At 43.0% G+C, this 23,812-nt stretch overlaps 1 protein-coding gene and 1 non-coding gene across 2 annotated transcripts; one reads left to right on the top strand and one right to left on the bottom strand.

Moving 5' to 3' along the window:
* Positions 1-538: 538 nt before the first annotated feature.
* Positions 539-610, bottom strand: TRNAE-UUC (transfer RNA glutamic acid (anticodon UUC)). Its single transcript has one exon. It is a non-coding gene; the product is annotated as a tRNA-Glu (tRNA).
* A 260-nt stretch (positions 611-870) lies between these two features.
* LOC134490107 (uncharacterized) lies at positions 871-20,452 on the top strand. The gene is made up of 21 exons (XM_063292988.1): positions 871-1,034; positions 2,403-2,461; positions 3,353-3,445; positions 4,387-4,514; positions 5,245-5,391; positions 7,518-7,601; positions 7,722-7,889; positions 8,183-8,279; positions 8,438-8,661; positions 9,321-9,474; positions 10,889-11,100; positions 12,094-12,211; positions 12,591-12,796; positions 14,296-14,413; positions 16,013-16,182; positions 16,609-16,682; positions 17,118-17,245; positions 18,288-18,477; positions 19,067-19,205; positions 19,966-20,062; positions 20,415-20,452. The coding sequence occupies exons 1-21, from the start codon at positions 871-873 to the stop codon at positions 20,450-20,452; spliced, it is 2,808 nt and encodes a 935-aa protein (XP_063149058.1).
* The last annotated feature ends 3,360 nt before the right edge of the window (positions 20,453-23,812 follow it).

Below are 23,812 nucleotides of genomic sequence, written 5' to 3'. Positions count from 1 at the left end.
ATCAAAACACCTGTATGCTCCCAGGTTGGGGAATGATGTATGAAGTGGGCTGTATCTCTCCCTAAAATGGCCAACAATGAGGGATGTTGGGAGGCATAGTTCAGCAACTATGGTCTGGAAGCCATAAGCCTCTTCCTCCAAAATGGGCTTTATATAAGGCATATGCCCATCTTACTTTCTGTAAATTTGCATTGTAATTTTCAGGGTGTCAAGTAATGCAAATCTTACTCTAAGATGGCTGTATTTTACAAAAGTTGCATTAAACTATATTTTCTCATGCAACATTGCCTTTCTTAAATATTGTAAAATGCCCTTGAATTCATTTTACTGAAGGGGTGGTATGTAAAAATATAGAAAGTGTATGCAGGAAATGGAATTTACCGATTAATAGCACTTTGGCAAGGATTTTTTTTTAATCTAGGGCAGTATTTGCACAAGCACAGCACCTAACCAAAATATTTCATGTAATCTAACTTAAAATTAGCATTTTCCTGCTTTATAAGAAGGCGGGAAGCAATTATTATTCTAAAACAAAGCTTTCCCATACCGGGAGTCGAACCCGGGCCGCCTGGGTGAAAACCAGGAATCCTAACCGCTAGACCATATGGGAGAGACATACTAACACAGCTTCCTCGGCTCAAGTCAAGGCTGAAGAAAGCCAAGTCAAGCCAGCTCGTGTCTGCCATCTCTTGGAGGAACAGCGAACCCCAACAATTTAAAACGGACTCATTTTTTGAGCTACCATCCTTTGCATCGTCAGCCCTATGCAGTAATAAGGCTACTACAGCAGGACCTTAATGGAAGGATACCTCTGTGCCCCGCTTGAACCCCCCTACGTTTACCTGATAGTAAATGCCAGGGAGTCTGATGATGCTTACTTCCAGGAAGGCGCGCTTAGGACTGCAGCCCAAGGTCCGTTCCGCCTTAGATGGTGATCCCAGATCTAGACTGCAGGACTCCGAAAATCCACCAGAGGGCAGCAAAGAGGAAGAGGATGCTGTTTCGAATTGCTGCCATCCAGTGTTAGTCCAGAGGTTTGTAATCCAGTAGGAGTCCCCCCATAAGAGCAACATCATTCTTTGATGTATACAATTAAGGAGTAAGGAAAAGAGGTAACTGGCTGGAGATAACTGCGGACACCTGGGAGACCGTGGTGCTGAGCTGGTTAAAAAGCAGCTGCAAGCTCTGCTACCTGATGTTCTCTTCTGAAGTTATTTTTGTACTGATGGGCAGAATCTGAGGGGTTGCAGAGAAGAGGAGAACTTTTATCTTGGTAGTTTTGTCCTTCTCATGTCCCAGCAGAATGGTCTGGTATCTTGCAGTAAGGTGAGCTTAGGGGGTTGGTGAAAGCGTTGGCCTGGACTTGAAAAACTTTTATCTGGTTTTGTGTTACTTAAAATAGATTTACTAATTAGTATTGTGAGTCATATTAAGCTGTATTTTATTTAACCATGATTTATTGGGTAAGTAACAACTGGTCGGGTTTTCGTAGCTTGCTAAACCAAATCAATTATCTTATAACTAATTATATTTATTATAATGTCTAATTATAATTATATCTTATATCTTATGTGATATGTGAACCCAAGTATTTGGCTCAATAGGGGGTTAGCTTTCCTCAGCTGTATCCTACTAGTTTTATAACTATATTCTAAAAACCACCTAGCACCTTATACTAAGTCATAGTGTGGCTTGTTTTGTTTAATTTTGGCTTAATCTTCTGTGCCTTGTAAACCATACCATGTAGCTTAATGTGCCTTATAAAATATAGTTAATTATATGTGAATCTGGTTATAACTGAGTCTGCCTCTAACCCAAAGTTGTGTGCATGTTTGGCTTTATTCACCTAGTGCATCCTGTGATTTATTTGGTTTGGCCTGATGTGTTGGTTGAATCAACCCATTGTGGGTTGTAAACCATGGTTAAGAGCACTGTGTGAACCCAGCCAGTGGCACCACATGAATAAACTATGGTATAGTGTGAGATGTAAACCCAGACTGCATTTATTATGCTCTCTGGATTCACCAGTCAAACAGAACCATGATGTGATTTATCTGATTTTGTCAAAGTTGTACATGAACCCATCTACCGCGCCTTACGGTTTTTGGCTTAATACGAAGAATGAGCTTAAGCGTTAAATTATTCTGGCAGTGGATCTTCTGTGAGGACTAGAGCTGAATGAAAACTAATGAGTAGCTGCCCTTCCTGCTGGGGTCAGTTAGGGAGGCCTTGAAGTGGGTTTTGGCTTTCCGTTGGGCTGGAGGCTGAAATCTCAGCTTCTACCACAGCTAGCCAGCATCTTGTCAAACACACGGAGCCAGCCTGGGGAGGGTGAGGAGGATTCCCCCCTGCAGCTGGGTTGCCCGTATGAAATGTGACCCTTGCTCTGATTTCTCTTTCAGGCTGTTTCTTCTCATTGTTCTGGCCCCCAGAACGTGGCTCCAGTTTGTTTCTCTGGCAGGTAACCAGGAGGCTGAGCAAATGCAAAATGGGTTGCTTTGAAATATCCTTGCATGGCTTTAACTGCCCCTAGAGAAGATTGCTGGCTGGGGAATTCTGGAAGTTGGAAGTCCACACATCTTAAAGTTCCCAAGGTTGAGAAACACTGTAGTAGAATGTGTCCTTGATTAATCACATGGGCAGAGTGTGTCTTGTTCTTTCCCAAGAGTCCCTCCTTGGGAGGGAGATGGGCGGTGATAAAATTTGGTAATAAAAATAAATAAACCCTGCCAAGGAAAGAAGTTGGTACCTTCTAGATGTCTGGCCAGTCCTATCTTCCATTCCTAACTAGAATGGCTAATAAGGAGGATCAGATTTTTTGACCCAGCTGGAGATAACAACAGATGTTATACTTTGGGCTATTGCTACAGACTGGATAATAATTTTGGAACCAAATCTTAGGAAAAACGGAGAGTGTTGTTAGTTGTTAATCGTCCATGCTACTTCCATAATTCATACAGGTTCTGCACAGAGTAAGCTGGTTTCATGTTCTTTATCGCAGTCTTCCCCAACTTACCTTCTTGGCCTTTGGTTTTGCTGGCTGGAAAGAAAGGAATTGGAGAGTGGAATGTCTGGAGGGTACCAAATTGGTGCAGGCTTCTGTAGTTATCATCTGGAGTATGTCAGGAATTTCAGATGTTCTCAGAAGTTGCTTTTGGAAACTTTGTTCCCATGCTGATTCAAGAATGCCAAAACATTAGAGATCTGGTCGGCTAGCAACAGGACACAGGATGGTTGTTGGGAGAAATAGGCAAAGGGAGCATTAGGTACACCACCTTGAGCTCCCAAATGAAAGGTAAGATTAAAATCTAATTAATAAATAAAATAAAAATTCCCCCTCTTTGCCATTCAGATCGGGTGGAAGTGGAATGTCTAGGTAGCCTCGCAAAACTCAAGTTGAACCGGAGTTATTTCCAGAACAAGTATGTCAGTTTTGCTGCCCTTGGTGAGTCTTGATCCTTCTGTCTTGTATTGTGAATTATTAGGAAATACTTAATCTGGGTCTTGTCTTTCCATATGGGATTGCTGTCTGATGATGCAAGGCTGAATAGATGTTACCTAGTAGAGCCGTGCAGTGCCTCAGATTCAATCTCTACAGGGTGCTTTGAAATGCGCCACAGGAGCATGAATGTAGCATCTGTCCGCAGCACCTTGAAGCAGCTGTGAGTTTCCCCAGGATCATATGGCAGCTGCCTTAAGGTGTTGCGAACAGATGAAAGGTGTTCATTCTCTGAAACACCTTTCAGAAAGTGAATCCAAAGAGCTTTATGGCTTTTCTATCTGAGCAGTTAACTCTCTAAGATTCTAGGCAACTTGTGCTAGCTTCAGCTTGTCTGCCTAAGTTAACCTCCTCACCTCATTCAGCTTGCTGGAGATCAACAGGTTTGGGTCTGTTCAGTGTCTGGATGGGAGGCTGTCTGAAAGTCCCACCTAGGTCCTCCCACTTGCATACTGAAGGCATGTGCTTAATAATAGCTTTTGTAAGTTGTATAATTCCTCTGCAACTCCCCACCACCATCAGATTAAAAAACCCTGGTACACTAGGACTATTGATGTCAAGTGGTTTTTGAGGCAAAATCCATCTTAGCAACCATTTAGCATTGTAGACATCTCTGTAGTAGGGCCCGTTCCCTGCCAGTGGTGGCATGTCCCTGTAGTTATGATGCATATTTTCTCTACTCAAACTCTCCATCTCTTACGCTGTATCACAATGGAAGAAGTCACTTTTCCCAAAGATGTGCAAACCTGGAGCTGGCTTAAGTAGAAAGAAGGACTGTGCTGCTGTCTTTTATGCAAGATCAAACTTGTCAACAATAGGGTGCTGAGGTCCCTGTTTAGAAAAGCAGTTTCCTTGTTTCAAAATAACCAATGTATTTGTTCTTCTAGATCAGTTTGGCAGAGCATGGTTGATCGATGAGGTCCAGGCTACGAAATGTGGCTATACCATCTTCCAGGATGCTTGGGGGAACATTGAGTTCCGGGCCTCCCTGATTGGCTGCCATACTCAGATAGTGGTAGGTAGGAGAGGTGCATGATAATGGAAGGGCTGTAAACCAGGCTTTGGGATTCTGTACTGACATCTTAAGTCTGAATCAAGGCCATTTGTCCATGGGCTCTCCATCTTCTTTTGGGCCAAGGCTGCAGGTAGATGTTCTTTAGTGTGTTGAGGGGACCTATAAGGGTAGAGCAAAAAAGTAGGTGTGGTCAAAAGAAAATGGCTGTGTCCTTATAATGTCATAAACCAATCTGTAAGGTGCTCAAACATTTTCCTCACTATACCTAGGTTAAAATCAGTACATTTAATTTGAACCTACCAAAAATCTGAGGGACACTTAAAAAAAGAGGCAGAATGTTGCTCCCAGGTCAGAAGTTGTACACACATTCTCTAGCCTAGGGGTAGCAAGGTATGATGCTTCCATCTTCCTATGGAACACATAGTTCTTACTATGAAATCGTGATTCATCATCATTTGGAATTGTACAGGATCCCTGTCCCTGTGAAGCCTGTAATTTGCTCTGCAACACTATTACTCCTGCCCACAAGATTTATGTGGAAATTGTAATCCTGTTCCAGCCATTCTGAAGATGTCCTCTTCCTACATTGAACTGGCCTCAGTACATTCTAGCAACTTTGTTCCTTAAGGGGTTAAACCAGCACAACTTAACAAATTGGAGGCTTCGTTCCCATATGCACATCCTTGGCCTTAATTATTGGTTTATCTTCTTTCTGCAACCATTTATTCAGGATGATCAGCAGTTCACTCTAACCATACAAATCAAGGCAGCGACAGACCCAGAAATGCACAATGAGGCTTTGCTTATTGTCCCCGTGAGTTGCACATACGGCCCATGGCAGTCCAGGGAAATTGTCTGTGAGACGAACTATATGGAGGTAAGTTTGGAGAAAGGCCAAACAATCTTCAGCACTGATAGTGCTGCATAATCAAGATTGTGATGATTGTATAATTTTCCTATAAGTTTGGTGTGGCAGCTAGGAGGTCTCAAGTACATCATGACAGTGGACTGACATGTGACAACTAAACTGCACTATTCAAGGCATTGAATAGCTGTGGTTCTGTGTACATTGCATAGGAATGATGGGAGTAGAATGGAGTTGGTATTTTAACCTGTATGAATGCTTAGATTCTCCTTTAGATTTTTTAAGTATGAACAGGTTAAAGCCTGTAGGGAAATGATGTGCAAAAGAGGTTAATGCTGGAACTGTATGTTCTCTTTTATGGGGACCAACTGCAGAATCTGTACCCAAGAAGTCCTAATCCTCTGCCAAAGAAAGCCACAATCTGCAAGTATAATTCTGTACTCAGAGTAGATGTTGAATTGTGTCAATTTGGGAGAGAGGCAACTGCGGGAAGGATGAGGACATGGAACTATTGCCCAATTGCTACCTTTCATTCTAGGCATTTTGACAAGTATTGATAATACCCACAAGTAGGGCTGTGCTCTCCTCTGTTTGGCTGCCTGAGACAAAACAGGCACACCCAGCTTTCCCCTGTAGTGGCTGGATTTGACCTGCTTGCTAGGCTGAGATTGATCAGTAGTTCAATGTGTGATCAGCTAAGGCAGTGGCTGGATTCCTGTCATGTGAATGTGAGGCCATGGAATGTTTTTGTTATGGGGATAGTCTATTAAGTAAACATTAACCCGTTGTGTGATCATGCCAGCCATTGGATCCAACTGGACTGACAGCTGAGTCTGGTTTTGAGGGCTGTGCCGGAAGACCACCTCCTCCTTCAGAAAGAACCAATTGCCTAACTTCAGAGGAAGGGTCAATCCAATCTGGGGACCGGGGAGGGATAATGCAGGGCTGGGCCCAGCATTTTCTGTGTGAAGGAGTTCTCCTCCTCCTCTTCCTTTTTTAAACAGTAAGGCTGGTTCTGCTTTCAGATATCCTTCAATGTACCTGGAGGGTAGGACTGGAACTGAATAACTGAAGTAAACCATATAAACAGCCATATTATATCATACCCAAGGGCCCATCAGTTATTATTGTTGCCAATCAGATGCCTCCGAGAATTTAAACAGTGAGAAGTAGTTAGGGACAACAATCTCTCTATCCCTCAATTTTCTACTGATCCATGATGGAAAACACAGCTGAAGTCAGGACAGCCTGCGTACTTTAGCACAGGTTGGTCTCTTTGATCAGGAGAAGCAACAATACTTAAATGGTAGCATGGACATAGGATAAGGCTGCCCATCACCTCCTGCTTACAATTTAATGTGTCTTGCCTCTTCTCCTGCAAAGCCAGGAAGCATGGACCAGCATCCCAAAGAGATAAATTGTCTCCTGGGCTCAGGATTCCAAACATGAGGAAGGTGACCTCTTGCAAACCTGAGTGCTCATTTGCCAATTGCATGGTATCACTGTGGCAACTAGCCAGACTGCACTAAAGCAAGCCTCCATGCCAACTCAGGGCTTTCCCAATTTAGTGTAACACATTTGCTTTATATGACCTGCTAAGTTTCTGACAATACACACACACACTTCTGACTGCAGGAAGCTGTGGTGAACTGCCAGTGTGGCTGGTGAGCTAGATTAATCCACTTCTAAACTCTAATCCTCCTAGCTGAATGGATGTTTGGTGCTCCTGCTTCACATGAGCAGCAGAAGTCAGGCTGTGGAAGCAGAAGGTATTCAACTACTTTAACCTGGGCAATAGAATATTTATTAACCATTCTTGACCCTCCTGATTAAGGAAAGCGGCATCCGCTTAGTGTATGGCTGCACTATGCTGTGTTTTCCATCACAGATCAAGCCAGGATAGAGGGGCCCCAAGATGGTAACGCTGCAGATCAAAGCATGACACTTCTTGGCCAGCATGAAAGCAAGGAACAGGCTGTAGTTATTGATAGGGTTGATACCTTAATGTCTGCAAAAACATCCAGGCAGAATTCTTTTAACAACTGGAAGCGGGCTGGAACAATGGAGGTTTATGCTCTCAAACCTCCCAAATGCCTTGAAGTATCTCCCAACCATACTGTCTCTTGTTTCTCCTCAAGGTCTCTGTGAGAAGGAATGTTCCACCAATCTCAAATGATGTTCTTCAAGATCAGCCTGAAGACTGGGCATCTGCTTTCCCAGAGGTATTTCTGTGTCTTCTCCGTGATGAAGAAAGAGCATGAATAGCATAATTTCCATGCAGAGAATTATATACAGTAAGTCTAAAATATTTCCTTCTCTTGCTTTCCTCCCCCTCATTCTAGGCCAAAACTGGAGCTCCCTCTATTTGGCAAATAGTCTTTCACATGGACTCTGGGAAGAAGTCCATGTTGGTTGAAGAAGCTCAAGCTGCCGGTTATGGGATCAACACGACAGACACCAGGATTGTGTTGAGAGCTCCCTACAATGCATCGCAAGCTCAGAAAGTGGAAGTGAGCTCACTTTAATTTTCAGAACATATGAAGATGCAGGGCAGAAGGCAGTGACAAGAATCCATGCATTCAGCTAAAACCACCATAGCTTATGGGGATAGGTGAACCCTTCATTTCCATCCTTCTCCATTAGTATTAGTATGGATGGGCACATGGGATTGGTGCCTTCAATCTAATGAACCTAGTGACACCCCTGATCCCCTACCCATCTATCCATCTATAATCCAGGGATACTTGCTCTTTTTAAAAAAAATGTAATTTCATCATATGTGATTCGCACATTCACGATTCAGATCAGTGGGGTCCCTTTTTCTTCTGTGAGATCCAGTACCTACTACAAGCAGCGTTGGATGCTCCTGATGGTGGATACTGCTGTGGCCTGCCCTATAGGTGGGTAAATAGGGTAATTTATTTTTCAAATATATATATGATCTCCAGGCTATGGATCCCTGATGCCTAAACCTCTCAAGGCTTGGGTTTCCCTTCTCATCGCTTTAAGCTTTGACCTGTAATATCTTTTCCTCTTCTCCTACCTTGTTACTCCCTAGATGGTGTAACCTATACAAAGGAAACAATCACTTGGACTATCCCAAAGAGTGTCTCTCCTCTTCTAGTTGGAGTTGGTACAATCAAAGAATTGCGAATAGAGATGGGTGTTGACCTATACAAACTGCCAGCACAGGATATAAAGAGCCGAGGTTACATGCTGGCCAGTAACGCGGAAGCCGTTATAGTAAAGATACCCATTGGTGCGCCGGGTGGTAACTACAAGGTAGGCACTGGAAACCTTTTGGGTATTGCAAGCTGATGTAGGAGGTTACAAAGTGGGTGTTGTACATGCTGATGAGTCAGGTGCTTTGGTGTGAGTTGTTAAATTTTCTCTTCATTTTTATTGTGTTAAGCCCATTGTAATACAATATAGTTCTCATCTGTTTCCTGTCCCACAATAATGGGGAAAGGGACCTCTTTTTTTTAGCTGGAGAGGGTCTAGAGGCTGTGAAAAATATTTGAGGGCCTTATCAGTTTCTTAAGGTCACAAGCTTCTCAACCCTAGTCTAGCATAAAGAAGGACAAGGTGCCCAGATGTTGAATTCCTACTCCCATCAATCCTAGACAACTTAGCCAATAGTAAGAGATGATGGGGGCTGCAGTCTGACACCATTTGGAGGGCCACATTTTCACATTCCTAATCTATCAAGATTCGTTCTTTGGGGTGGAGAGAAGAAAAACAAATGGTTGACCACAGTTTAACTTCTGCTTCTGAATTGTATGCTGCATGAAATGTCTTGGTGGTACTGCTATACAAACTGATGGCAGCATCAAGAAAAAGATCAAACTGAATTATAAGAGTGCTGCCCATTTTAACACAACATGACTTGTGTTGGTATAGGGCCTCTTAAGCAATGATTGCTAGCTGATCTTATCTTCCAGAGTCACGTGGTTGATGGAAGATTGATGATCACCTACAGAATCAACACCTTTGTGGAGCATTTGTGGGAAGATGATAAGAGAGGTATTACAAAGCATCTTATACTGAAGAAGATCAGCACACCTCTGCAGCTTCCACCCATCAGGATTACAGACCGTGAGTCTTCTTTATAAGAATTAGTACAGGACGGTAGAAAGATGCCTCTGATTCTACAAAGATAACATTGCATAAAGGCTTTTAGTGATAGAATGTTCTCCATTCCCCACTGGTGGCTGGGTAAGCTCCCTAGAAATGTGGGCACGCTTGAGATATGCAGGATCTATTTGACTTTTAAAAAAGGTTTTACTAGAACAATGATCTATGGTTTAGATGGTTATTTAAGGAGGACTTGTTGTCTATATGCCCCCTGTTTCCCCTGAACTCTCCTTAGTTTACCAGCAAGCTAAGAGAGGAGAAGTCCAGGGAATATAAAAGCTGTTGTAAAAATATCCCTGAAGAAGGCATTGGCAAACAACTTCAGTGATGTTGCCAAGAAAACTGCATGGGTGTGTCTATGAAGTCATCGAGAGTTGCTTGAAGGAGATGTTATATTACTGCAGAGCACAGCTTTAGGCAACCACACCCACTGTCTTCATTTCCTAAAGTGTTGGAGCTCAGTTAGACATTAAAAAAAACAAGTTGTGGCAAATGCTGTCGTCATATCCCTCAATAGCAAGGGGTAGGGGAACGAAAGGGGCTTAGAAAACAAAGGTCTTTTTATTAATTTGTAAGCTGTGGGTCAGAAGACAACGAATAAGTGGCTTTGTACTTCTCAAGGACAGAGAGCAACAGGTTTGCTTTTAGAGGCAATGGTGGGATACAGGACCTCTTGTCCAGGTCCCCCTACAATCCTGGCTGCACCATTCTTAGTGTGTTATGTGTGTATATATATACACACAGAGAGGAATGCATGATGTTGTATAGAGAGGAAAAATCTAAAGTCAGCTTCACTGAGGCTTAGTGTATCTATCTGCAACTTTTTGCAAGGGTGGTGGGTGAGTGGCAAAGAAAGACAAAAAATGCACCACTTTGGGCAGTAAGGGTTGCTCTGGGAGCCAGAACATGGGGATTGGGTGATGGTCTGTGGATTGTTCATTCCTGATCTACACTAACTCATTCCTATTACCCTAGCTTTTTTAAAAAAAATGTCAACAGTAACAAAAGAGAAAATTGCTTTGTTGCCCCTGGACAATGGACACTCAGAAACCCCTTGAAGATCTTTCCAGTGGACCCTAATCCTAATTCCTGTCCACTAGTGATGGAAAACACACTGGCTGATGATGCTTTGCATCATGCCAACCTTCCAACTGATTAATTTATTTAAAACTTGTTAAATGCCATCCATGTTAAATAGGGTAGGAAGTCTGATGGGCCTCATGGGGTATCTCTGGGTACACTGGTGGCCATGGGCATCTTGTTGGCTATTCAAATCTTTGAGCCAGAGGCTTGTTAACAGAGCAGCTAAGGGAAAAGGTGAGAGCTTCGAGCTTAAACCAGCCTTCTCCTTCAAATGCCTTTCTTTCCCCTGCAGATACAAAGATAAATCTCCAGCTCTTCAATGCAACAGTTGGATCCTTCTTGCCAGATGTAGACCTGGTTGGTGTGACAGTGGGTCATTCAGGGCTCTTGCCTTTGCCTGAAGCTGAGAAATGGAGCTGTAAGATCCTTGAAATCAAACACCCTAATGGCAGCAAAGATTACCTTGTGCAGATCCCATTTGATGCTCCTGGAGTTGAGAAGGAGGTAAGAACAGGTATCAGTTTAGGCCTTGTTGGGTTGGAATGTCTTTCCATCAGCAGCAGCAGAGCATTGACAACAAAACTGCTGATGCTCCTTTTAACCCCAATACAATCATTCAACCAAAACGGAATTATAATGTGGAGTGGTTTGGAACATTTTATTTTTCCAGATGCTGTGTTTTCTTGGGCATGCTTATAATTAGCACACATGTACTACTTCAGACTTCCCCCTTCTGTGCTGGAGGGAGATCACCTCTGTGTTGAGCACCAATAGATCCTTGGACCATCCATTCTTGAGAATTCCTGGGAATTTCTAACCTGAGGATAGATTATCCTTCCTTAGTTTTCAAGAGAATTTTAGGCAGTTTGGATCTCTTTCTCTTCCCTCCCCAGCACAAAATGGAACATGTTGGTCAAAGGCTGTGTAAGAGCAGGTGTTAGATAACTATGTTTGCAGAGAAACAATCGGTGAGGCAGGCTTAGAATGCATGGGCATCTTTTATCAAGTTGTATAAAAGAGGTTGCTAAGATTCAAGCTGTAGGCTGTCTGGGGTAGGGGTATGTCAGTGTTTCAATGTACTACATGTGTAAACAAGTTTTGTAATGTCAGTTTTCCAAGATGGAGTCAAGGATCTTGGTGTTCTCCAAATATGTGGACTTCAGCTCCCAGAGTTCTTAGCGATGGCCATGCTGGCTGGGAAATCGTAAGAGCTAAAGTCCACATATCTGGAGGTTGCTTGGCTGGATAAGGCTGCTCTAAACAGTTTTCAACCGTCTGTATGCAACCCATTTATCTGTGTAAATCGTTAGCTAGTATGTAGGTTTTAACCTAGAATTTTTTTTAAAAAAGACTGCATGGTAAAGACACATTTTGTAATCCATAAATTTCATCCATCTATACAGACTGCATGAACACAATACCATGCCCAGCTCTCTTTAGTGGTTTCACTGTTAGTGATAATGTAGAAACTAATACCTCCCCATTAACTTTTCCCAGTATGTGCCAGATCACTTCCGAAATTATTCCATCCACCCTGTATTGCAATTCCGTGTGATTCCTCAGGCAGAAACCTTTGAAGTCCCAGTTCCTCTGTTTGCCTTGGTGAAGGATGCAGGTGAGTTGATTGGAGCTAATATTTCCTGCCTTTTTCCATTAAGGATACCGGAAGCAAAATGGGTAGAAGCTGGTTATAGATCCTGGGATAGTAGACATTTCCATTGCAACGGAGAAAATAGGCTATTGGTCCAGAAGATGTTACTGTAAAGTTGTTAGAAACAATTATAGTCTTCCATTGATATCTTAATGCTCTTTAATGAGGCAGTTAAACAGTGGCACCATGACATAGCTAGTCACTTGTATAATTATCAAGTAGTTACTCATGCCATTCTGTGCAACTAAGCTGTGAGACTCGTTAATGGCAAATGCTCATTGATTGGTGCAGTGGATGGGAAAGTGAATGGACAGGCACTGGTCTTGTTTCCTCTTCTCTGCAGTGCTGCCCTATGCAGAAGGGTTCTGTGATGATGAAGCCCTCTATTTAGTGGTGAAGCGTGGCAACGTGGACCAGAATTGGTTACCCTTTGTGGGGAACACCCCCTTAACCCAGGAGACCACACAGACCCTTGGCTATGGGTTGCAGGAGAACAGAACTCACCTGGCCCTGAGGGTTCCAAGGCTCGCCACTCATGTGTTCCTTGAGGTATGACAAAGCTTGTGCTGGGCAGCCCTCTATTGAAGTGTGGAAAGTGGTGCCTTTGGGGATGGAGTGAGAAAAAAGCCACCCTGGGGCCTGCAGGCACAGGTATGCATTGAACTCCCCCTTGCCCACTTCTTGTTCAACTTCAACAATCTAGGTGGCAAACATCTGGATGGCACTAGAAGGCAGCAAATAGTTAGTTTTCTGTGTCTCTGCACTGCCATCATCTGGATTTCATACGGCATGAACCATAGTGGAAGACCAGCACAGAATAAGCTGGAGGAGTGGGCAAGTGAGAGACCACCCACCTGCTGCTGTGGCTGCTACTATCTTCTCCTCTGCTGTTCCTGAATGAGCTGTTGCCCCATCACTAGCAGCATGACGCTGTGGGAGCTGAGCCTTGGAAATTGGTGGTGACTTCCTTACAATTGATGCTGCCCACTCACTTCCTCTTCTCCCTCATCCTACCTGTCCAGGGAAAAAGTCCAGGGAACTACTAAATGGCAGGAAAGAGGGGGATTCTTTACCATATTCAAGAGGCTTGTTTTGGGGGTGCAGAGCACCACTTATACCTTGGGTGGGAGAAGCAATTTGTTACTGTTAATTCCTGCTTCCCTGGAAAAAGGCCTGCAATCAGCTTCCTCTACTTCTGTGAGTTTGCAACGTGCTTGTTTATTAGAAGTCAGTATCAGAACCCCCTTGCTTTCAGCAACAGGATCTAGGCTATACATCATTCCTATCTTCCGCCATGGTCTAGATGTGTTATTGTAATCTTCACACTACTCCAAAAGAGGCCCTTGATTTCTGTATAATGAATGGGAAAAAGAGTCTTCCTGGGAGCCACCTCAGGCAAAGGCAGACAAGTTGATAGGACCAAGAGCTGCATTTGATCTCTGAATGGCAAAATGGAGCCGGGAGAAAACCTAAATAAAATATGGAAGTCTAATGTTAAATTGTACTTGATGGTATAAGGCTTAATCATTTCACCCTTCTGTCACTTGAAAGCCAATTTGCTAACAAGGGTACCAGGGGTAGCACAAGATGCCCTGGGGCCTCAGATTAAGTATCTCTGATCTAAGGCCTAAATACCAGCTGTAAGGAATATCAGTAGAAGAAGGCAGTCATTCTCATGTCCCATTTGTGGTTCATGGGTTCAGTTGACTGGCTCCTAGATAGGTCTCTGGCTTAACCCCAGCAAGGTTGTGATGTTCTCAGTTGATGGCTTAGAATCTTAGGGTGCCTCCACTCACCTGCCATTTTCATCACTCAAACTGTCACAATCAAACTCATGCTCCCCACAAGTATACCGATCATGCTGTTGAGTAAGCTTGCTGTATAGACCAGCATATCGTCCAGCTGGTCAACAGAGTAGATTAGACTCTCAAGCATGTTTCAAGGGCTTAATTTCTATTCCCCTATTTCTTCAGAAAGACTGAGGCTCATCAACTTTGACTAATAAAGCAAGCCTTCATGAGACTAATCTGCTCTTTTTTGTGCCCTAGGAAATAAACTCCTTTGGGATTGTGGCCACCTTCCAGTTGCAATTTAAGGACCATCTCAGTCAAACTGAAATGATTGAATTTACCATTTCCTGCAGCTTCTCTCCAAAAGATCTAATTGGTAAATGTCATTCCTGGGCTGGCTAAATGTTTGAGGGATGTTGATCCTGATATCCCTCAGGAAGTTGGTATGTTAAGTCCTTTTGGGAAGTAGTCTAGACTTGAAGATGTCACTTTCAATCTGATTTACTCACATACTTAGTAGCATATTGCTCATTTTATTTTGTACAGTACTCCTAAATATATCCAATGATTTCTTCCCTTTCTCCCAGCAAGAAAACTGTAGTTTATATTTGGGTTGGGGGCACTTAAATATTTTCTCGCAGATTCTTGGCTCCTTTCTCTCCCGTACACTGTAGGAAAACTGTATTGTACAGAACTTCACATAGCATAAAGAAGGTGTTGTACAGTGTAGAGAAGGCATTTTGGCTTTCTGCCAGCTTAAAAATTAAGGCTGCTTGCAGCTGAGGATTGCTTTTGGAATCGCTGTATCTTGTTTATTGATATTTCATTAGCATCAACACAACACACAATCTTTCCCCAATGCTGAGTTAGTGCTCTCCACTTATCCTTAAGTCTACAGGAAAGTCCTGGCTTGAATTTGGCTGTCCTCGTTAGTAACCTGTGTCCGTCCTCTGTTTTAAGTCTCTGCAGTCACCCAGCTTCCTTCCAATGGGTGGCAAAACCCTTCCTTCCTTCCTTCCTTCCGCCACCCAACACCTTGACAACTCTTACAAATAAAAAGAAAACAGTACATATAAAACAGATCACAGGTGACAGTGAGGACCATGGGGGAATAAAGGGAAAGTATTAATTTAATGCTGATACAGAGCTAAGCACAAGGTTTTCTCACCCATGGACTAGGAATGGAATGAAGGCAATGTCCTGGGGGCTAGGGGGGAATTGCTGCTGTTGAATGATTGTGCCCTGAGGAAGTGTAGATGGGGACATAGTCATGGTCCTCTTCTGCAATCTTCCAGTGTTTCCATGTCATCTTCATCTTTTTCAGGAAAAGGATCGATAAGTTAATGCAGCCTCCATAGCTGGCTGCAATGCACTCCATTCTTACTACTGTTGTAATTTCCTTTTTTCCCCCCCTTCTAATGAGGTGTGACTTTGATGTGGGCTCTGGGGGAATTATAGGGCAGGTGATTTTCGGTAGCTCTGCTTCCCTCCTCTTCAACTGTATAGCCTTATCACACTTTTCAGTCTTTTGCTGCTTTTTAAAAAAGGCATTACAGTATTCTCCTGTATGAAGGGTAGGAGATTAATATGTAAGTGAGGGAGGGAGTGAATGGTAAAAATGGTGCCCACTACTGAGGGAGGTGGTGAAACTGTTGTCTTCAGCAATCCAATTGCTTGCAACTATGACAAAATCCTATTTTGGGGGGGATGGAAGGCTAGTATGAAGGTACTGGAGTGGATGGGTGCCCAGTAGTGCTGGTTAACATGGAATGTCAGCTGCAATGCTTGCTTGTAGCTGACCATGCAAGACTGTGATCAGCATGGAGAGCTGATTGTCTGGAGGCATGCCGTCTATGGTGCCATCAGTGATGGGCCCTGTTCGAGGCAAGAGGTGACAGAGTTGGGATACTGGGGTTAGCAAGGAAGAAATCCTTATCCCCTGAACTGTCTGGAATGACCTGTCTATCTCTTGCAGACTGCCAGCCTAATGGCACAGTTGTAGTCTCCGCTCGGATGTTGCTTGGCATGCCAGACTTGGAGACCTCCACTTTAGTGCTGAGAGACAAGCGCTGCAGGCCAGCTTCTGTGACAAAGGCAGGAGCAGTCTTCCTCTTTAGTGTAACCTCTTGTGGCACAACTCGCAAGGTGAGAGATTACTGGGATTTTCTTCCCCCTCTCCAGGATGGTCTGGAAAGAATGCTCTAAAGTAGAATAGGGTGCATCCACTGACCTTCTCCCAGCCTGTTTACCCTCTGGCTGTGTTGGGATGATTGCTCTCAGAATTCCCAATCATTCCCAATGGGGAGGCCAGGATGGGGAAAACAACTTTACGCCCACCCAGTAGGACAAGCACCAGTGGTTGTGTGCTCTTAATGAGCAGCTTTGGGTATAAGTGACAACGGGAGGAAAACTGTATATTTTCTACTACGGTACTGGATCTTTCCTGCTTCACATGATTTATGCGGTGATGCAGGGGAGGAACATAGGCCTTTGAGTAACTTGGAGGAAGGGCAGGATCCAATTTCTAAGACTGGCCAAGCTTTGGAATGTTTCATTCCATCTTCTTTACAGTTTGAAAACACCATCATGACTTATGAAAATGAGGTCTTGTACTTCCTCCCAGGCCAAGCAACACCTGTTTATCAGTGAGTACTTGTGACTTGAGAGCTTGGGGACAAAGGTGAGGCCAACTTGTCCCTTCCCCGGGTGGCTTCCAAACATGCTGGAATGGCAGCTTGTAGAATTCCTAGGTTGGGAGAGTTTGAATTAAAGCATTGCATTAGGAGGTATCCTTAGCCAACCATGCTTGAGGAAGAATGGCTTTGACACCACACTGAATACTACTCTAAAACATCAAGCAGTGAAAAAATGGTACAAGAGTATCGGGTGATTTGGGCCCATCTGGGGAGACTCTGCAGACATGGGTCTCCAACATAGCCAGCTAAAGCTCCTCTGAAATTCCTATGTGCATCAACTTCCCCCAGAAGGTGTGAAAAGGGAGAAGCTATATTTTAGAGCAATTTGTGAGCTGGGTGAATAAAACAAGACTCCTTTTGCTGGCAAATTCTCATCTTTTCAAGGTTGAAATGTGCTTGCCAGTACTTCGTTGGTAATACACTGCTGCTCCAGTATAGCCCTGCACAAGCACCATCACCAAGCATCCTGCCTGGGACTGGGCAGCTGGAACTTGCCCTCAAACTGGCCAGAGGTAATCTCAAAGCAGAGGGGTCACCTATAACATATTTAAGACTGTAGTCAATGAAATTATAATGCTCTATTTTGTTGTATCAGCCACCAGCATGAGAAACAGTTTCTGTCTTGGATTTAGCACTAATTTGAAGGCATGTGCTTTGCACAGGGATTGTCTTAGAGGTGTTCCTTTTGGATGGGAAGGAAGAAAGCAACTAAAGGCAACAGTTATTTGTACTTTTAAACAAGCATTTGTATTTACCTTTTAAAAATCCAACTTTAAAAAGAATGAAAGATCTCATCAAAGATATTTTTAAGTATTATAAGCTTTGTAATAAACCAGGGCCTACAGGATTTCTAGCTTTATGTAGGATTCATTTTTGATGAGTCTTTCAACTTCCTCTATGTGAGCACTAGTCAACCTGCATTGCTACCTTGGCCTCACTGGGAGTTTTTATATTGTTAGGGAGTTGTGAGTTTGAGTCCTGAAACTTGGGCTGTTTAGACTTGAATAACTAACTTTAATTAACTTTGCATATCATGTTGGCCAGTTGAGGGAGCATGCCAGATCATCCAGCAGAATACGATTCAGTTTTATTGTCTCATTTGTCTGTTCCTCCTCCCAATCCAAGCATGTGGCAGGAGCCAAGAACACCTCTTGGCTGTATTTTGGGTTAACAATAAGCAATTACCTTTGATCTTATTGGCATAGCTGGATCAGTATGACGTGTGGAAGAGGAGCTTCTTTCAGTCCTATCACAAAATCTCTACTTTAATCAAAGATAAAAACATTCAGATCCTGGTTTTCTTACTAATGAAAGAATCAGCTCTGACTCTAGAGATGCCTTTGCCTCTACTCCAGTTGTCTGATCTGGGATTAAAATTTAAGTGTACCTCTTGCATTGTGCTAATACACAATGGGAGTGGGAGATACATATTCTTAGTTTAGACTGGTGATGCTGTACCAGTGAATGAAGACTGATTCCTATAAATTTAATAAATTAGTTTAGGATACTAGGCTCCTAATAAACCTTTCCTTTGCCCATCTCACTTTTCTGTAGACCAGTCCTACAGGGACTTCTACCACGACACCGAGTATCCAATAAGTCACTACCTTCAAGAGCCTCTCTACTTCCAGGCAGAGCTTCTCCACAGTCAAGACCCACAGCTGGAGTTGTTCCTGGAGGACTGCTGGGCCACTGCATCATCCGACAGGAACAGTTTCCCACAATGGGACATAGTGGTTGACAGGTACCAATTTTAACTGTGGGTTGGGGGTTGCTTGCCACTTAGATGAAAAGTTGAGCACCATAAGTGAAGATGCTGCAGAAGGCACATTGACAAGGCCTGAACAGAAAATGCAGCTGGCATGGGTTATGTTGGGGGATGAAAGACCTTCTGTAAAAACTACCCAAGGCAGAACAAGACACAACACTTTGTACTGGCCGCAGAAATTGCTGCTCTTCTGTGTTCAATAATCCAGCCATCTAAAGACCCCAAGACACATGGCCAATTCTTGTTATAACTTCAGAACCCATGATAGAGCTTGATGGTACATCTTCTAGAGCCTTAATACTATATTATCTAGCATGAGCACTGTAATTCATCAATCATATATTATGGCTTTCTTTGAGATTGAAGTTGCGCTGATATTGTAATTCTATGGTATTATCTAGTTAAGAGGTCCTTTCTGGTCTTTGAGGCCAGCTTGGCACAGGCTGGACCTCATAGCTACAGCTTTGTTGAGAAACAAAAAAAATATTTGAGTTATATGTATAGCATCTGTATAGGTGTATGTGTAGGTATATATCAAATGAATTATTTTTATCTTGCATGCTAGTTGTGAGAATACGGCAGATTCACATCAGACCATATTCCATGATGTCCCCAGCACTTCTGTCCCATTCTCTACACACCTGAAGCGGTTTGAAGTGAAAATGTTTACATTCGTGGTGAACAGCCAAGCTGTTCAAGGGCAGGTAAGGGTTAGGTAAGACTGCCTTCACTGGTCAATTTGGGTAATTTTTGACATGATGCTTCATGGTCTTATACTTGGAATGGTAATTGGATAAGCTGGTCCTACTGATGCTATGAGCCTCATGTGGCGCATAGGGGTAGGTGGCAGTATTGCATCCAAAACTCTCCCCACGACCCGAGTTTGATCCCGAGCTGGATTCTCGGGTAGCCGGCTCAGGTCGATTCAGCCTTCCATCCTTCCGAGGTTGGTAAAAGGAGTACCAGCTTGCTTGCTGGGGAAGGTGATGACTGGGGAAGGCAATGGCAAACCACCCCGCTATAGCCTGCCAAGAAAATGTGAAAGCGACGTCCCCCCAAAGGGTCAGACATGACTTGGTGCTTGCACAGGGGACCTTTCACCTTTCACTGATGCTATATCAGGGTGGCTGATTATTCCATTGATAAGCCCTAAGATTCTTCTCCAAAGTCCTACCTTGATAGCGTTACTGGCTGTTTCTATTTCCTGCCCAACCCCACCAAAGGTATTGTATGACAGTAAGGAAATACAGCTTTTCTAAGTTCCATGGACTTTTACAAGGATATTGTTGTAATACTGTGTTAAAACTGGAATTAGTGTCCTTCAGTTTTATTTTAAAATAACTTGAATCCAATTCTTCCCAAGGAATGAATACTTTCAGTACTTCACCACCTTTGTTTAGTAACATGCTTCCTAATTCTCTCAAACTATCTTGTGATGCCTGGTGATTTTTATCTGTTGTTCAGATCTACTTCCACTGTAGTGCAGTAATCTGTGATTCCATCCAGCCATCTTCTGATGCCCTTTGCACTAGGTTGTGCATTCCCAGAAAGCAAAGAGCAGGTAAGGGACTAGAGTACAAATGACCTGGACTGCTGTGCCCATGTGTGGCAAAGCACTCTGCTTTCTACTACAACCTTGCCCAACCTCGTATCTCCCAGATGTGTTGGACAACTGATATAGCCACTGAATGCATTAGCACGCCGCTTCAATAGCCTATTGGGGGCAGGGGGAGAGAGAATGGTTTCCCCCATGTCCATTGCTCTTTCTAACCTTTCAGTTTTTTAAAGAAGTGGTTATCAAGCTATATTCTGAAATGGAAGCTTGCTCTCTAAAATGTGTAGAATTACATCTTTTGTCATGTAGGTTAATGATTTTTCTTCTTGGGCCTACTCTGTCCATTACTTCCCTGTAGTGGCAGATATGGCTTGTGCCATGCTCAGAGACAGGTGATCAGCATGAGGTCTACCATAGCTGGTTTGTGGAAAATAAAAATACACCCGTTAGGCAGTACTTAGAGATGTGGTTCTTATATAGTTTTTGTTTTTTAAAAATGGATTAAAATGTTTTGTTTTATACGATACGGTAAAATTCTAGGTCTGCCGTCTCAAGTTCTAGGTCTGCCATTTCTGCCATCTCATGGTCTAGGGCTGGGCACTACTTATGAAAACACCTAAACATGAGTCTCAAAGAAGCCATAATATGCAAACATCCACATATTCAACTCCACATGGGTATTGGTTGGTCTCTAACTTTCAGTTCTTCCAGCAACTGCCCTGTCTTGGGTGTAGACAATATTGACAAAGAGCTAGGACAACAGGACATGGCCATAATCCCTTAACCTCCATAAGTGTTACAAGCGATAAAAGCCCTTGGTCTCATCCACGTCATAACCATGGGATGTGTCCTCATAGCATTGCTTTTGCCCTATCTTGAGCCCATGGTGGAGGCAGTTTAAATTCACCTTCAACTGTTCCAGGTTAAAAGTAGCATTTCCCCTTTTCTCCTGATGTAAGTTTTGCTCTATGATACCTCATTGACAAGACAGTCCAGAGCTGGGATCTGCTCAGTCCCTATTGAATACGTTATCCTGGTGCAGGCGTGACTCTTGCCTCTGTAGCCATTTTGGTTTGGACTACAGTAGCAACTGGATTCTGTAGAGGCATCTGCCCATGTAATGCCTGACTGATGCTTTCTGAAGTGCTTCTTGGGTGTCCCGGTTTTAAAAAAATTAACATTTGCTGGAAAGAGTGCTAGTTCTCAGATGTGAATGCACATGGGAAGGGTAAGGAGAAAGAGGTAGCCTTGGTTGCCTCTTGCTTTTCCACCCCCCTCCTTCAGGACTGGCACAAGTCCTCCAGCTGTGAAACTAGACAGAGGGTGTGAAGCTGATCAGGCTTTGAAAATGGACAAAAAAGCTGGCCAGGATCCTTTGATTCAGTTTCAATGCAGTGGCTTCTTTGGCACCTCCACCCATCCTATGTGTATCCATCAGTTCCACTTCTTGATCCTCAGCCATTCAGTTATACATTGGACAAGCAAAAAATGGCACCTGCGCCAGATTCCCAATCAGTCTGTTCTCAGCCAGAACTGAGGCTGTTTGCTCTATATTAGGGATTTTTTTTTGATAAACATGGGTTTATTGCTGCTCCAGAATAATGCTTCCAAATTGATACTATTCCAGAATAGCACTAAACCCATATCAGAATGGAGCACAATTATCAGATGAACATAGCCATGTGAAAGACTTGCACAAAACTGAAGCAATTTTTTGGCAAATGGCCTAAACCCACCACTTGAGCCATCTGTCAAAACTCACTTCCTCCCCAGCCCCATCCCATGTTAGGGGAGTGTTTTTCCCACCAGCTGGTGATGTTTGTTGGGAAGGTAAACAAAGTCACAAGATGCCACCAGCTCCATTCTTGCATCAGAAGTATAAGAACTGTATACTGGCTTTGTTACTGAAGCAGAATAGAGTCCGAGGGCCGTGCAAAATATGCCAACCTACATTTCTGCCATCTGAAGGACTAGAGGAAAGCCCTTTAAATGGTCCACAAGAAAGAGGGCTTTGTCTCTGCAAAACGGTACTTTCCCTCCTTCAACCCAGAAGTGTTAAAAACAAATACATTTCAATGTAGCTGATGTAAAATGAGCTGCAGTACATTCAGGATCATGTAACTAGCATAAAGGTGACAATGCTCTTCTGCTTGGAAACGTGTGGCTTTGAAGATGAGAAGGCTAATATTTTAAAATGCTTTCCAGGCCGGAGCATTGGTTCCTCGAATGACATCCAGGGATATGTTTCATCTGGAGCAATTGTGATAGGAAGGAGGAAGGATCCCTAAACATCTTATGAAAAGACTTGAATGGTGGCAAGACGTAACTGCTGAAATATTTATTTCTAGGTGTTGCAGCTGTGTATTATGTAATAAAAAGCCTACAATAGGTGAATTCAGGTATCTTTGTGCTTTCTGTAAATCTCTAGAGCAGTTTTCCCAAAACTTTTAGGGACAGTGGGCATAGCTGGAACTTCTAGGGTTCGGAGGGCATTGTCACAAAATATTGGTTACAGGAATGCTTTTGTAATGACTAGTCACAAAATACACATTATAGGAAGGGAAACTAGTGAGGATACTAGATCGTAACATGTACTAGAGGCAAGGGTCTGATTTTGAACACATTCCAAAATTCCCTTGCTTTAAGGCTTCCTGGTTTCCATGAAATGAAGTTGTATCAAGCAAGCTCCGTTGCAGGGAAAGCCATCCTACGTGATTTAGGCACAGCAACAGAAATGGCTGAGTGTCTGCTACACAGGGTGTGCAACATGCAACATTCCAAAGATAAATCATTTCTAGACTAGTAGCCATTCAAGCCAGTATTTTTAAGTGTAATGAGTAAGGCCTATATTACTCAACAGCACTTAATGTTGCTCTACATAATGTAGTCAACCACGACACTGTAGTCAGCTTCATTTACTATAGGTCAGAAATGGAAGCTTGAGCCTTCTGCGGTTCTGCAATATAAACGTGCCTTACACATTAAATAAAAAGCCATTTTCAATGTTCTACAGCTTCTGGATTTGGCCATGATCTAGCCCTGCCTCTGGCCCCTTGTAAATTTTACGTGTTACTTGAACAACCTCTGATGGCCATAGGGGTGTCCTTAACCTACATCATATACAGTATAGTACTAATATTGGGAGGTGAATATAAATATATATGTGGGTATATATGGAAGATAAATTAGTTTATCTCCAAAACGGGTGCACCATGTGGAACAAATGACAGGCAAGGACATTTTAAATTAACCATTGAAAAAAATCTGGGCAAAGCAACGAGGGGATTAAATATCCACAAGCACTAGCAAGTAATTTGGTAGGTAGAATGATAAGTGGTAGGGGAACCAGATTTTGAAGACAGGAAGCAAAAGTATTTAGCATGATTACCTGGCAGTCTTATCTAGCTGAAGTAATCTTTATAACTACTATAGAGAGGAAATAGAATGCAGCTCACACCTGAGAACATTAAAAAAAAACAAACAATATGCTGTGAAAGTCGCTAGTTGATAGGCGAGATTTCAGTGAGGAATGTCCTGCCAACTCACTTTTAGAAGCAACACTAGTGCTATCATGCTTTAGATCCACATCTCAGTTTTATTAGCCATTGCGCATTTCTGCTTTGATATAGTGGTCATTTTGGAGAAGATCCATGCACTCTAAGTTAAAAGTTGCATTAGTGTGTTTACACGGATTTCCCCATTAGAAAAAGCTATCATGCTGAATACTTTTCCATTATATAATTGTGCTTTTTAGAA

The sequence above is a fragment of the Candoia aspera genome, chromosome 2, assembly GCF_035149785.1.
Source record: "Candoia aspera isolate rCanAsp1 chromosome 2, rCanAsp1.hap2, whole genome shotgun sequence".
In the NCBI taxonomy this organism is placed as follows: domain Eukaryota; kingdom Metazoa; phylum Chordata; class Lepidosauria; order Squamata; family Boidae; genus Candoia; species Candoia aspera.
This window is presented reverse-complemented; position numbering and strand designations above follow the sequence as displayed.

Bases quoted from the DNA above. Each gene is read 5' to 3' on its own strand.
- LOC134490107 (XM_063292988.1), top strand. From the start codon at position 871: ATGCTTACTTCCAGGAAGGCGCGCTTAGGACTGCAGCCCAAGGTCCGT. The intron at 11,101-12,093 runs GTAAGAACAGGT...AACTTTTCCCAG, and splicing joins CTCCTGGAGTTGAGAAGGAG to TATGTGCCAGATCACTTCCG. The intron at 20,063-20,414 runs GTAAGGGACTAG...ACTTCCCTGTAG, and splicing joins TCCCAGAAAGCAAAGAGCAG to TGGCAGATATGGCTTGTGCC.